Source organism: Gopherus evgoodei, unplaced genomic scaffold (genome assembly GCF_007399415.2).
Source record: "Gopherus evgoodei ecotype Sinaloan lineage unplaced genomic scaffold, rGopEvg1_v1.p scaffold_32_arrow_ctg1, whole genome shotgun sequence".
In the NCBI taxonomy this organism is placed as follows: domain Eukaryota; kingdom Metazoa; phylum Chordata; order Testudines; family Testudinidae; genus Gopherus; species Gopherus evgoodei.
The window spans coordinates 271,088-285,860 of record NW_022059994.1 but is presented as its reverse complement, the minus strand read 5'-3'; the positions used below and the strand labels follow the sequence as shown (position 1 = coordinate 285,860).

The 14,773-nt window shown below is 54.8% G+C and overlaps 1 protein-coding gene across 1 annotated transcript; it reads right to left on the bottom strand.

Annotated features, from left to right (window-relative positions):
• Positions 1 to 7,816: 7,816 nt before the first annotated feature.
• Positions 7,817 to 12,541, bottom strand: LOC115640835. Its single transcript, XM_030543869.1, has 4 exons — positions 12,420 to 12,541; positions 11,625 to 11,720; positions 9,295 to 9,851; positions 7,817 to 8,411 (listed from the first exon to the last, which is right to left on the bottom strand). Exons 3-4 carry the CDS (start codon positions 9,821 to 9,823, stop codon positions 7,960 to 7,962), a joined length of 981 nt encoding a protein of 326 aa, XP_030399729.1. The 5' UTR covers positions 9,824 to 9,851; positions 11,625 to 11,720; positions 12,420 to 12,541; the 3' UTR covers positions 7,817 to 7,959.
• Between the last annotated feature and the right edge of the window lie 2,232 nt (positions 12,542 to 14,773).

Here is a 14,773-nt window from a genome sequence, read left to right as displayed (position 1 = left end):
GCTACAGCATCTGAACCACCAGGCTACAGCGTCATGCCCTCCCTTTGGCTCAATGGTTATTTAAGTATTTGTCTGCAGTGGAACAGCTTCAGCAGGAGAGATTGAGGGAGCCCTGGTCGGGGAGCCAGCAGTTAGGGCATTCTCCTGAGAGGTGGGGGACCCCTCTTCAAATCTTCCCCCCTAGGAAAGAGGGGATTTGAACCCTTCTTTCCCCTATCCCAGGTGAATGCTCGAACCATGAGGCTAAAGATTATAAGGGAGCCGGTGCTGCCTCCTCCAGTGCGGCCGCCTCCGGTGGCTGGGGTTTGAATGGGACCCACTCCAGCTTGTGGCCTCTGAGCACAGCTACCAGACTGGGCCCCACAGTGGAGACAGGTGTTTGCCCACCCAGGAGTGGCGGAAGCTTCCTAAAAGTGTGGGGGGGGGCTACCAGCACCCAAACTGTGGCCACACACCCCTCTGCCGCCCCTTCCCCTGAGGCCCTGCCCCTGCACTACCCCTTCCTCTCAAGGCCCAGCTACCACACCACCTCTTCCCCCGAGCTCCCACCCCCACACTGCCCCTTCCCCTGAGAACCCGCCCCTTCCTCCCAAGACCCCATCCTCGTGCCACCCCTTCTCCCCAAGGCCCCACTCCTACGCTGCCTCTTCTCCCAAGACCCTGGCCCCAGCTCGCTCCTTTCTGCCTCCTCTCCCCCCATCACTTGCCCTTATGGCTGGTAAAAAGGGGGGACATGGCCCCCTGACCCCCCCGTTCTGGCACCCTTGCCCACCTAACTTCCCCTGTTTTGTGGATCAATGTCTGGGTGCCTAGAGGAAGAAACTGAAGCAACTACGGAACTTGAAGCGCAGAAATGTAATTGCCAAGTAAATTTAGGCACCCACAGGGTTAGACGGCAGCCGAAGAGGAATTGTGTGGAGTCTAAAACTGGGACTGAGGCACTTAAGGACTTTTGTGGGTCCAGGGTTTTCTTCCAAATTCACTGTCCTCCTTCCTCGAAGCCTCCACTGGCCAGTTTTCCTGCTCTGGCCCCTGTGCCGTTCTGCTGGGCTTTCTCTGGCGTCAGCTCACAGCTCCTGAGCAAATGCTCACGGGACCTTCCCATCTCTGCAGCCCATCACCAGCTTGCCTCTCATCAGGGCATTGCTGATGGGTTCTGCTGTAGAGCTTCAGGTCCATGCTCTATTCCTCAGTACTCCTCGATCTTTTTTGCATTCTGGTGTGGAAGTGGATTTTTGTGTCAGCTTCATCCTTTGTAGATACACGAGCTTCAAAGTGGGCTAGGAGCCAGCAAGATCAGTGCTCTCCGTGGGTGGGAGCTGAAAACTATTCTCCATTTCTAGGGCCTCTGGTGGATATTAAGGCCAGTTTCCTGGCACTGCTCTTTGCGTCCGTACCCACTGGGGGGTGGAGGGCCATTGGGGTGCAGGGAATGGCCAATGGGAGGGAAATAATGGGGTAGAGAGAAGTGAAAGAGGAAGGAAGGGAAATCTCTGCTGGTTTTCTAACACTGACAGACTCCTGCACATTGGCTGGCGGAATCGAACTGGGAGACCTTAGTGCATGAGCCTCTACTGCAGAAGCTAAAAGTCATACAGCCCTTAGCTAAGGCTGTAGAGGAGACTCATGAATTTCTTTCTCTCTAAGTGGTCTCAGTGCCACCAGATGGGACAGAACACCACACCCAGGCATGTGGGTTACAGTTTCATGAGGGGGTTATTAGCACTGGACGTAAGGGGGTCATTTCCAGAGGGAATAACTGTGGAGTCCTGGCCAGGACCCATTTTGGAGGTTCAATGTGGGGAGGGCAGAAGGGTGCATAGTGGGACCAGAGAAGAGACTTTCAGTGAAGCCAGCTCCTGGGGATTCTCTGGCTGTGGGAGCAGTGGGACGGAGAATTGGGACACCCCTTCCCTGTCTTGGGATGATCTGACCCTTTGACCTTTCCTCTCACAATCTTCCTGTGGTCAGACAAGGGCTCCCAGCAGTCAGGAATTTTGGGATGCCTCTCCAGAAATAACTGTGTGTGGCACAAGTGAGTGGTGCATAATTGTGGATGCCATGATGTCAAGCAATGGGGATTTGCGTATGCTTAATACAAATTAGTGTTTGTGGGTCTCAAATGGAGTAAACAGATTTTGAAGTCACATTGGATTGTTCCATACTTTCCTTAGTACATCTTTCTCTTTCTTTCTTTCTTTCTTTCTTTCTTTCTTTCTTTCTTTCTTTCTTTCTTTTCAGTTTAAAATTCTCTCTGAATTTCCTGGGTTTTTTAAACTTGGTTTGGGGATAACTGTCTGAGTCTCCCCACCCTCAATTTGATAGCATTTCTCTGCTTGGCCTTTCCTCTCAGGAATATTCTAGGAGTCATTTGGCAGAACCCTGCTGAGTTTTGTGACAACTAGCAAGGGGAAGAAATCCCTTCCCTTTACTCTCAACCTTAATTCCACATTAGTATACTTTATGTCTGGGAATTTCCTTTGCTGACGATTCCTCAATCCAAATGTGGAGTGTTTCCACTTCTTAGACCCACGCACAGCCTGTCTGGTATCGAGGGGTCTCCTCTTTTGGGAGGGACACAACAATTTCTGTCCAAAGGCTACTCTTCATACTAGTTAATGTCCTTCTCCTGTATCACAGAGGCTTACACCCGCCCGAATATTACTGTACAATATGGAATGCAGATACTACAAGTCAGATTTAGGCAGGCAGCGACTTACAAGCATTCGATAGAGTCCAACCACTAAACACTTTCTTATCTTTCTAATATCCCTCCTATCAGTATAAACCTGCACATGAACTAGATAGATTTCAGCTAAATTATCTGTCAGTGTTCGGCTGAGACGTGGGGGACCTTCCATCGGTGTCACAGTATTGACCAGCCGTTGTGTCAAAATACTGTTCTGGAGGACTGCAGGCGTGAATGAGGAGGGGGCGGCTGAGCTGTGGCTGCAGGAAGTTGGTTGCGGTCCTGGCCTTCTGCGGGCATCTCAGGAGCCATCCCCTGCTCTCCTCCAGTCTCACAAGTCTCCTCGTTCCCTTCCCTGTGGGATCAGGGTCTCCAACAAAGCTCTTCCCCGCAGCCTGTTCCTTGGGTCCTTCCTCTGGGTTCTCCCCTCTCCCTGATGGTGCTCCCCAACTTGTGCCTCTTTCCTTCCCCATGTGCTGGGTGTGATGGGATCCCCGAGGTAAAGCTTGGGACTGTGGAACCGCTGTGCCCCCCTAACTCTCTCCAGCCTGGGCTGTCTGTCACAATGCTTTGCTAGTGAAAAGCAGCAAACTCCTCCAGGCAGTGCGATGACTCAGCACAACAGCATGTGGAGCCCCACACCCAGCTAGATTGCCTGAATACTCCCAGAGCCATTCATGAATCACACAGAGAAAGTCACCAGCCAAATCCCCCCAGCTCCCAGCACTGTAACCCAGGAAGATACCGTCTTGCATTGCTCAAGGCGAGCAGTGCAAATTTATTAATTGGTTCACCACTTTATCAATGGAAAGTGGCATACACAGCCTTTGTATCCAGTTTTGCCACATACTTCATACAAACTCACTGGTAAAGATAAACAGTAAAACAATTTATTGACTGTAAAAGGTAGATTTTAAGTGATATTAAGTGATAGGCAAAAAGTCAGAGTTAGTTACCATAAAAAATAAAGTATAAGTACACAGTCTAAACTCTCAACCCTATTAAACTGGGCAACAACTAGACTAAGTAGTTTTTCTCACCCCACGGGATATTGCAGTCCTTAATATACAGATATCACCCTTGAAATCGGGCCAGTCTCCTCTGTTGGAGTCTTGTCTTCTTTTCAGTGTCCTAGTTGCTTGCAGCATAGGTGAGGGCAGGAGAAGGGTGACGCACAGGCCTGCTCTGTTATGTTTTATACCAGGGGTCGGCAACCTATGGCATGTGTGCCAAAGACGGCATGCGAGCCGATTTTTAATGGGGTCCTGGCTGTCAGCCCCCGCTCAGCCCACTGCTGAACTCAGGCAGGCAGTGGTCTGGGTGGGGCCGGCACCCCAGCAGGCAGCAGCGTGCCATTAAAAATCCTGCCTGGCCCAACCTGCTCTTCTCCGCCCCCAGCTCTCTCCTGCGGGGGTAGGCAGCAGAAGCTTGGTCCTGCCAGCTGCTGCTGCAGGGCAGCCTCCAAGCCGGAACCACAGCCACAGCATGCTCGCTGCTCCGGAGAAGAGGCAGGGATGGGGCCTTGGGGAAGGAGGGTGGAATCAGGGCATATCCCCTCCAGTCCCCTGCTGTGAGCCGCTCAGGGTAGGGGGCTGGGAGCATCCCCACGACTCCAGCCCACCACCTTGCCCTGACTCCTGACTCCCCTCACCCCCCTAGCCCTCTGCCCTGAGCCCTACACCCCTCAGGCCCCTGCTCTGAGCCCTACACCCCCCAGGCCCCTGCCCTGAGCCCTGCACCTGCCTCACACACCCCCAGCTCCCTGCCCTGATCCCTGCACCCCCCACGACCCCAGCCCTGACTCCAGCACCCCCCCACATACCCAGTTCCCCCACACTCCGTGCTCTGACTCACGCATCCCCCTCACACGCCCCCAGCCCTCTGCCCTGACTCCTGTACCCTCCTCACAGAGCCCCATCCCCCTGCCCTGACTCCGGCACCCCTCACACATACCCAGCTCCCCCACACTCCATGCCTTGACTCCTACACCCTCCTCACACACCCCCATCTGCCTGCCCTGACTTCTGCACCCCCCAGACATATCCAGCCCCCCCCACACCCTATGCCCTGATTCTTGCACCTCCCACATCCCCACACCCATCCTGAGTACCAAACGGAAGCTCCTGCATCACCACATTCCCATCTGCACCCCTCACACCAAATGGGAGCTGCCCAAGTAAGTGCCCCACACCCAAAGCTCCTGCCCCAACCCTGGGCCCCCTCCCTCATTCTAGCTCTTGGCCAGACCTTACACCTCAAACCCCAGCCCTGTGCTCAGGGCACTCCCACTCTCAGCTCAGTGCAGAGAGAGAGAGGAAGAGACTGGGCTAAAACCAGGGAGAAGGTAGGTACCCACTGTATGTGGGTAGGGCTGGGACCCCAGACCGGCAGCGGGCTGAGCTGGGCAAGCAGCCGGGACCCTGGCTGGCAGGAGCTGGCGGACGGAACCCCAGACCGCCAGTGGGCTGAGCCCACTCAGCCCACTGCTGGTCTGGGGCTCTGACTGCCGGCCCCTTCCCAGCTATAGTCCCAGCCGCTGGCCTCACTCAGTCCACTGCTGGCCTAGGTGAATGGAACCCCAGGTCCGGAGCTGGCTGAGCGGGCCAGCGGCGTAAGATCAGCAATTTAATTTAATTTTAAATGAAGCTTCTTAAACATTTTGAAAACCTTGTTTACTTTACATACTACAATCGTTTAGTTTATATAATATACAGACTTATAGAAAGAGACCTTCTAAAAAACGTTAAAATGTATTACCGGCACGCGAAACCTTAAATTAAAGTGAATAAATGAAGACTTGGCACAGCACTTCTGAAAAGCTGCCGACCCCTGTTTTATACCCTCAGTCCCACGTGCTGGGGAACACAAGTCCAGGCATGTCTGGAGGCATTGCTGAGTCTCCAGGCAAAGTTGAGCAATTCCCCTGGTGTGGCCTCATGTAGGTGAGTCACTGAATTGCAGCTACCTTGCTGGGCAATGGTTGTTGATGGGTTGTTTGAAACCCCGCCTGGGTGTTCGTCACTTTCCTTGCTGTTGCCTCTGGGGAGCGAATATCTGGCTGATTCCCCCACTTACAGCATGTTTCAGTGACGACCATACAACACAATTCTCATAACTTCATCTGCATTAATGATACACATATATGGATAGAGAAATGACTTTTAGCAGGTCATAACCTTTCTCCTGATACATATAAAGCATGTCTTGTAAGGTAAGATCTCAATTATATGAAAATGAGGAATATGGGGGTTACAGTACACTCCCCTAAGATATAGAATGTTAGTTATTTTTAGGGTTTGGCTACACTTGCAGCTGTACAGCGCTGGGAGTTACAGCTGTCTTCGTACAGCTGTGTAGGGAAAGCGCTGCGGTGTGGCCACACTGACAGCTACCAGCGCTGCAGCGTGGCCACATTTGCAGCGGTGTTGGGAGTGGTGCATTATGGGCAGCTATCCCAGCATTCAAGTGGCTGCAACGTGCTCTTCAAAAGAGGGGGGTGGGGTGGAGTGTGACAGGGAGCATGGAGGGGAGAGAGGGAGAGAGAGAGATAGAGAGACCATGACTACACTGGTGCTTTACAGCGCTGCAACTTTCGTGCTCAGGGGTGTGAAAAAAACACCCCCCTGAGCGCTGCAAGATACAGCGCTGTAAAGCCTCAGTGTACTCAGTGCCGCAGCGCTGGGAGCGTGACTCCCAGCGCTGCAAGCTACACCCATAGAGGATGTGGTTTACGTGCAGCACTGGGAGAGCTCTCTCCCAGAGCTGGCGCTGCGACCACGCTCACACTTCAAAGCGCTGCCGCGGCAGCGTTGCCACGGCAGCGCTTTGAAGTTTCAAGTGTAGCCATACCCAGAGAGTGCATTTTTGGAGCCGACACTGTGTGTCAGCTCCCTGCCTTGCAAATTCCGACCACTTCCCCCACCCCCTCTCAATCTCTCTTAAATGCAAATAGCCTTCAGACCAGATAAGCAGCTGCTCCGAGGACTCCCCCATCTCCCCCCCCACCCGTGCTGTTTCTCTCCTCAAGCAAACACTAGCTGTGGACATTCCCTGCCTGCCTCTGCTCGAGCAAACAATTGCTGCGTTTGATTTTTAGATAAGCAGCTCCGGGAGCCTCCAGTTCACAACAAAACAAAGACAGTTCTTTAGTTAAAAGCATTATGGGAAAATTCCAGAGGTCAGTTACAGCGTAGTCAGATTAATCGCTGTTTACCCTGGCACCCCAGTGCTGCAGCACCAGCGCTGTTCTCTTTATTCCTCTCGTCCATGTGGCATACAAGCAGCGCTGTAGCCAGGGAGATACAGCGCAGTATGTGCCTTGCCAGTGTGGACGGGGAGTAAGTTACAGCGCTGTAAAGCCACCACCAGCGCTGTAACTCTCAAGTGTAGCCAAGCTCTTAGTAAAAGTCAGGGACAGGTCACAGGTGTCCGTGTATTTTTGTTTATTGCCTGTGACTTAACTAAAAAGAACTGTGACAGACTCTTAACTTCCGTTATCACTGCCTGCTGTGTGCGTCACAATTTCTGTGGAGCAAAGGGAGAGACGTTTCCACAGGGGTGGGGGCATGGCGGCGGATCAGCTGTCTGCTAATTTTGAGCAGCCAGCTACCATGGCTATCCGGAGCTCAGTGGGGAGCAATGCAAATCCATTTGATTAATGACCCGCGGTAATGGGTGTTGCTTTTCTGCATTGTGCTTGCCAATAGTCTGAACCTTGCTTTGATGGCTGTGTGTGTAGTAATGTAACCTTGGAAATACACCTCTTACTTTGCTGTGAAAATGACTCCCAGCCCCCACCTGCTGCAACCACTAGAGCCCCCTCCCTTGCTACAGCGGGGGAGACCACCCTGCACTCCACTCAGCCCTTGGCCCCCCCAAAGGCACTGCCAGTGAGGGGGGAAACGATGCCCGGGGAATGGGCTGAGACCCGACAACTCATACCTCACAGGGGCCTCTCCAGTGGTTGCTGTGAATGTGGGGAGTGTGGGCTAATGCTTAGAGCAAGAAGGGGACAGGAGCTAGGACTCCCGGGTTCTATCTACAGGTCCGGCTCTGTGTGACCTCGTTCACCCCCCTTGAGTGCCTCAGTTTCCCTCCCCCTTCATTTTGAAGTCATAAAGATGGTTTCATTTTGAAGAAATGGACTTTTATTTCACACAGAAACAGAAATACGTGCCATGGAGGTAAAATCTGGAAACCCCAGGGGAATATACAACTGCGAGGGGGAATGCACATTCATCTTCTGTTTAAAAGCGCAGGGGCCCGGCCTGTCACACGTCAGTGAATGGGCGGCTGGGATTCCACACACCCTCCCCGGGGACTGAGCAGAAGGGATACTGCATCGGGTCCCTCCGCCAAGTGGAATGTGTGCGAGGAGGGGAGGGGAAGTAGGGCGATGTTAGAGTGTTGTTCTGGAGGAGCTGCAGTGGGAGTCGAGACTTAAAGTATCGCTCCTGAAGGTCAAGCAGACGCCTTAAAATGTCTGTTTGTTCCTTCAGAATCCCCAGCACCTCCTGCTGCATGTGACGCTCAGTCTCCTTGGTTTGCGCCCTGCTCATAACGTCCATTTTTTCTGAGACAGCGGTCCTCAGCTCGGTATCCGGCCTCCCAGAGGCATTCATTGTCTCACATGGCGCGTCATCATGTGTTCTCTTTGGCCTTCGTCGTATCTGGAAGAGCCCCCCCGATGGTGTGGAGGGAGAGCCCCAGGCCGCGCTCCTGGCTGTAAAAGCACAAAGGAACTATTGTCAGCGCAGAGCCAGGGTCCAGGGCAGACTTCCTGCATAAAAATCACTCCCTTGAATCCCTGCAAATGTACAGCGGAACATTTGCATTTCTGCAAGGTGTTCATTGGACCGGTTTGCTGTCTTAGCCATGAGGAGTATGGCCCGGGGGCAGGGACGTTGAGGCTTCTGCAGAAGTGGGGGTGGGGGAACACAGACCCCCTGCCACCCAAATTACAGCCACGTTCAACAGCAAGTGGCCATGCCCCTCCTGCCCCGATTCCAATGCCCCTTCCCCATTGTGTCCCTGGGTTCTGGCGCCCCTGTCCGGTGATGGGGGTAGGGGCAAGCTATCACAAGGCAGCTGGGAGTGGGGGGAAGAGGAGGGAAAGAAGAGAATCAGGCACTAGTGTTTGCGGTTTGAGCAACTGAAATGAATACTAGCACCATCTCTCATAGGTGACCCCAGCTGATACCACCCTCCTGAGAGTAACAGAGGCGGAAAGGGGACACTTGCTGCATGCGTTCAGGTACGGACCGGGTCCGTATGCCGCTATCCTGCGTACTGAGATGACGCCTGCGGAATCAATACTGTAGTGGGGCAGGAAAGTGTCCGACCGTGGTGGAAGAAATAAGGCAGCCCTCCCCAGAAACCTTCCAACGGATTGCAGACTACCTCCAGGAAAGTTTCCTGAAGATCTCTATGGAGGATTCCTGGGACATCCCTGTCTACATAAACAATCTCTTTCACAGAGCACCCTCTGCCTAGCTGGTCCGGGCACTGAGAAGCAGAGAGTCATTCTACCTCCACTGAATAGTTCAATAAAAAATAGCAAATAAGAACGTGTGTCCCCACAATATTAGTGCTAAGTGCATACTCACCAGAGGTACCCTCCCCAGCATCACGGTCAGCCATGCTGCAGTGCTGCAACTGGCTGGACTGCTCCGGGGTTACAAACAGCTCCTGTCCTCCCGGGACAACGGATCCCCCGCTCGCCTGTCTCCCATTCGTCTCCTCCTCTTCCTCATCCAGCAGCTCCGATGCACCACTGCCTGCGGTGCCCTGGGACTCCGACTCCTCCAGGTGGCTCTTGGGAGTGGGGTCATCGCAGAGGATAGCATGCAGCTCTTTGTAAAAGGGGCACGTCTGCAGTGCTGCACCAGAGCGACTGTTCGCTTCCCTTGTCTTCTGGTACGCGAGCCGCAGCTCCTTTGCTTTCACGCGACACTGCAGTAGGTCCCTCTGGTAGCCCTTCTCCACCATGCACTGAGATATCTTCTCATAGACATCTGCATTTCTACGGCTGGACTGGAGCTGTGCCTGCACAGCCTCTTCTCCCCACAGGCCAAGGAGATCCAACACCTCCTGCCTACTCCAGGCAGGAGAACGTTTGGGGCGTGGACCCCGCATGCTCAGCTGGGCAGGCGAGCTCTCCAAGCTGAACAAACAAGACAGGGGACATTCTAAAGCTCCTGGTCCTTTAACAGGGGAGGGGTACCTGTGTACCCGACTGCAGGGCAGCGGAGTTAAGAACGCTAACCGGAGCACTGTGGGACAACTCCCGGAGGCCACTTAAGCCTCCATAAGCAATCCCTGCATCGACTTCATTAAGTGCTATGCTTCTCGCGGAGGCAGGGTAATAAAGTTGACGTAGCGGGCGAGTTACGTTGGCAGGAGGGACCTGGTAGTGCAGATGTGTACACAGTTAGGGCGACATAAGGTGCCTTACATCGACCTAACTCTAGTGTAGGCCAGGCCACAGGCAGGAAGCTCAAGCCTGAAGCCGAGCCCAGCAGGCTGTCTGAGGAGTGTGTGATGGGGCTGGGAATGGCCCAAGGAGCCTCCCTGATAGTCAGGGACTGACCAAAATGCAGCCTTGGCCATGATCCCACTTCCTCATCGCTCTGGCCACCTCAGGGCCGGATTCACCTTGTGTGGGCCGGCTCCGTACATATTTGTGGGCCCTCACGGAGGCAATGGAGCATGGCACAGGGAAATCAGTCCCCAAAGCGAGGGGCCAGCCAGGGGCAATGAGGCATGACATGGCAGGGGAAGCCCCTGCTCCATCCAGCCCAGTGCAAGAGCTCTATTTACAAACCAGAGGCACACTGATCCGCAAGGTCCTGTGCTTCCAGCATGCCCCTTTCTCTCAGGGGTGGGCCATGCCGCACCACACAGCCCCCCCTCCCAACACAAATACCCCCGGGGACTCCCTATGCCAAAAGCCCCCCTGGACCTGCTTTGCCCAGCACCCCCCCCAGGTCCCCATCACAAATGCACAGCACCCTGCACAATACCACCCCTGCCCAGCACCCACCTTCCCACAGCCCCACCACACCCATCCAGCACCCCACACAGAACCCACACTCCCTAGTGCCCCAACACACACAGATCTTCAGAGTCCCCCAGATTCCCCAGAGACCCATTCCCCCATGCCCTGCCTCCCGGCGCACTCACCAACCCAGCTCGGAGGCAACTGTGTCTGCCGGGCTGAGCTGGCAGGACAGCCAGGGCTGGTCCCGGGGCCAGGAATTGTTTTGGCTCCTCCGGCGTGGCACAACTGCCCTGGCTGGGCTCCCTCAGGACCCACTTGCCTGGAGGGGCCCAGTCAAGCCCCATGCACTGTCATCCCTCCACAACTGTACGAGACTGGCCAGGCTTCTGCACCAGTCCCAGGCGGCTCAGCTCCAGGGAGACAGGTGGGGCCACACAGGTGGTGGGAAGCAGACTGCCTAGAGCCGAAGGTGCACCCGCGGTCAGGCCAGGGGGCTCAGAGGAGCCGGCGGGTGGGGCCAGGCCAAGGGGTGGAGAGGAGCCCTGGGCCAGCCCAGAAGAGCAACTGATGGGTGGGGTGGGGTGAGGGGGAACCAGCAGCTGGCAGGGTCTTGGGGCGCAGGGCAAGCAGAGCAGGCCAGGGCCCTTTCTGAGCATGGGCCTGGCTCCAAGGTGCCACTGGAAATGCAGGACTGGCCACCTGCTACTAGATTCGATCAGCGTCTGCCCTGCCCCAGAGCTGCCCACAGCTCCTGGGGATTCTGCCCCAGCTCCAGGCCAGGCAAGGAGTCTCAGTCTCACTTCAGCCCACACAGGGGAACAGAGACAGAAACGCAGGATCCCCAACCAGCAGCACACGGCCCCAGAGAGACGCACAAACCTCCCACACTGACATTCAGCCCCACGGCCTGGTTGGGTAACAACACTGGGAACCTACCAGGTACTCTGGGTTTCTCCTTTCTCTGGTCAGTTTCAATCCCAGGAGCTTTTCTCTCTCTTCCTTCAGAGCCTGCAGTCAGGTCTGGAATTGTTCCTGGGCAGGGGGACATGGGAGGTGCAGGGGGATGGTGGTGCAGGGGAGAGTGTTAATTTTTTTTCTTTTGGAGCATGAGGATCAGTGATTTCCCCCCCTCCCCTCCCGCCAACAATATTGCTACTGCATGGATTTAGCTTTCCAGTTTATTTAACCCAGCAGCAGGCCGGGAGAGCACCCACATGGCAACTCACAGGCCGGACCATGGATGGTGCAGGAACTAGGGAAGAACCGCAGGTCACAGAGGAGACCTAGTTCATTTTAGGATTGCAAGCTGGGTCCAGGCCTCCAATGTACAAACCCTAGTGCCTCCGTATGTAGCCCTGGCCTCTCAGCGTGCTTGGTAGAGATCTCTTTCCTACAACTCTGCTGCCACATTGCTGATTGCTAGTAAAAGAGAGGGAGGCAGGTTTGCTCCAAAAATTCATCATCAATTATTCCTAAGGTTGAGGGCCAAGATCAGTAACTTAACCTAATGATCCAGACAAGATCATTGTAATTAACAAATAACAACCAATAATGTGGCATAAAATATGGAGTTCAGGTGAAAGGAACCCCAACATCCGAACATCTGGAAATTCACAAGTAAGGTGCCAGACTCCATGAGGTCTGTCTGAACTGCTGAGCTTTGGCCTCTGAAATCCAGCTTTGGAAAAAAGCCACCAGTACAAATATTGTTGGTGGGCAAATATTTCCTACCTTGTCCTCCTGGGCAGCCTCCTCTATGGGAACCACCGTGTGAGATCTTGGCTCTATCACGCACCGCACAGATGGGGGTTTGGTCCACTTCACAGAAAAAATTCAGAGCCTCCTGGTGTCTCTCACACACTCGCTCGTCCTGAGCCCTTGGCCGCCTGGAAACTCAGCCCTCTGGCTAGCTCGATAACTCTCGCCAGTTCCCTGCTGGGCTGCAGGTTTCTCTGCTGGGCAGTTTCTCTGCACTGGGGGCAGGAGAAGTTTGTATCTGTCTCCCCCCAGCACTGGCGGATGCAGGCCCGGCAGAAGTTGTGCCCACAAGGGATAGACACCGGCTCTTGGAAACACTCCAGGCAGATGGGACAAGAAGTTTCCTCCCGGAGCCTTTCTGCACTGCAGGGTTCTCTGCGGGCAATGGATCCCGCCCGGAAAGAGGTAACAAAGTTACTTTGAATTTTCAGCCGTCTGGCAGAGGAACACAGGATGGAATTGGGTGTTTCCCTTCCTGGATCTGTCTCATTGGCTGAGCCGCGCCTGTGACTTGTCCCAGCCCCTGGGGGATCTGCTGAGAAATGTGATCCTGTGTGCGCTGGGGACAGTGGTAAACTCAGGTTAATAGGACATTTACACTGGAAATAAAGTCAGACAGAGAGATTTTTGTTCCCTCAGGGGAAAACAGACTTTAAAGGCATAGTCACTCTTTGAAAAAAATAAATAAATTGAATGCAGTTATTTGACTCCCAAATCACCACATGAGAACAGCCATAGTGGCTCAGACAAGGTCCATTAAGCCCCGTGTCCTTCTGACAGTGGCAGGGTGACCATGTGTCTGGTTTTTGATTGGAACACCCGGTCGAAAAGGGATCCTGGCAGCTCCAGTCAGCAGTGCTGACCAGACTGTTTACTGGTGCCACACAGTGGGGCTGGCAAGGCTCCCTGCTAGCCTCCATGACGTGCGGCTCCTGGGAAGCAGCTGACATGTCCTCACTCCGGCTCCTACGCATAGGGGCAGCCAGGGGGCTCTGCACGTTGGCCACCGCCTCAAGCACTGCCCTCCCATACTTCGAACTCCCTAGCCCAGATCCCCTTCCTGCCCCCCAAATCCCTCATCCCCAGCCCCACATCAGAGCCTGGCACTCCCAGCTGGAGCCCTTACCCCTCGCCTTCCAACCCCCTGCCCCAGCCCAGAGCCCCCTCCTGCACCCTGAACCCCTCATTTCTGGCCCCACCCCAGAACCCACATCCACACCCCCAGCCCAGAGCCCCTATTATCCCACACCCCAACTCCCTGCCTGAGTCCGGAACTCCCTCCTGCACCCCAACCCCCTCATCCCTGGCCCCACCCCTGAGCCTTCACCCCCAGCGCAAGCCCTCGCCCACTCTTTCACCCCAACCCCTTGCCTCAGCCTGGAGCCTCTTCCCTCACTCTGAACTCATTTCTGTCCCCACCCTGGAGCCTGCACCCCCAGCCGGAACCTGCACTCCAGCCCCCGGAGCCAGCCCGATGAAAATGAGCAAGTGAGTGAAGGTGAGGAGAGCTAGTGACCTGGGGGGGGGAATGGAGTGAGGGGGGCGCGAGGCCTCAGAGAAGGGATGGGGCATGGGCAGGGTCTTGGAGGAGGGGCGGGGCAGGGGTGGGGCAAGGGTGTTCAGTTTTGTGCTAGTAGTTTGCAACCCTATACAGAGGCCGATGCCAGGTGCCTCAGAGGGAATGAACAGAACAGGTGATCATCACATCACGTGAGCCATCCCTTATCGCTCATTCCCAGCTTCCAGCAAACCTGGCTGAGTGGGAGCCATTTAATCAGCACGGAGGCGGGAATCTCCTGGTTTCCAAATAGGGTGCAGCAGGAGGCATGGGGCAGGATGGTCCGGGAGATCAGAGGTTGCTAGGAGCGAGCAGGTTCCAGCAGAGGGGCCTGGGAGTACAGGTATGTCTGCACCACGTTGTGACCTGGCTGTGGCTGGCCTGGCTTAGCTGACTCGGGTTTGCAGGGCTTTAAAATATCAGTGTGGACATTGGGGCTCCTCTGTGGCTCCTCACAGCTTCCTGTGCAGTTCTTACCATGGCCCGGCTGTGGCTCCAAGGCCCTGCTTCAGGCACAAGATTCTGGCTGATGCATCTTTTCCAATGGTCCACTAGACCCTTCCTTTTTGTTTTCAGGAAGAGTGGCTGGCAGAATATGGATCATATCACACATTCAGGGCTTTGGAGAGGAGCCCGAACCTGGAGCGCGGAGCAACTCCGGAGCAGTGGAGCTGCAGGTTTTTGCCTGGAGCTGGAGCAGAGCCGGAGCACAGCTCCAAAGCCCTGGATACATTAATACATTTAATACATGTTACATTATTCACATTCT

Bases quoted from the DNA above. Each gene is read 5' to 3' on its own strand.
- LOC115640835 (XM_030543869.1), bottom strand. From the start codon at position 9,823: ATGCGGGGTCCACGCCCCAAACGTTCTCCTGCCTGGAGTAGGCAGGAG. The intron at 8,412-9,294 runs GTGAGTATGCAC...GTGCTTTTACAG, and splicing joins TGCTGGGGAGGGTACCTCTG to CCAGGAGCGCGGCCTGGGGC.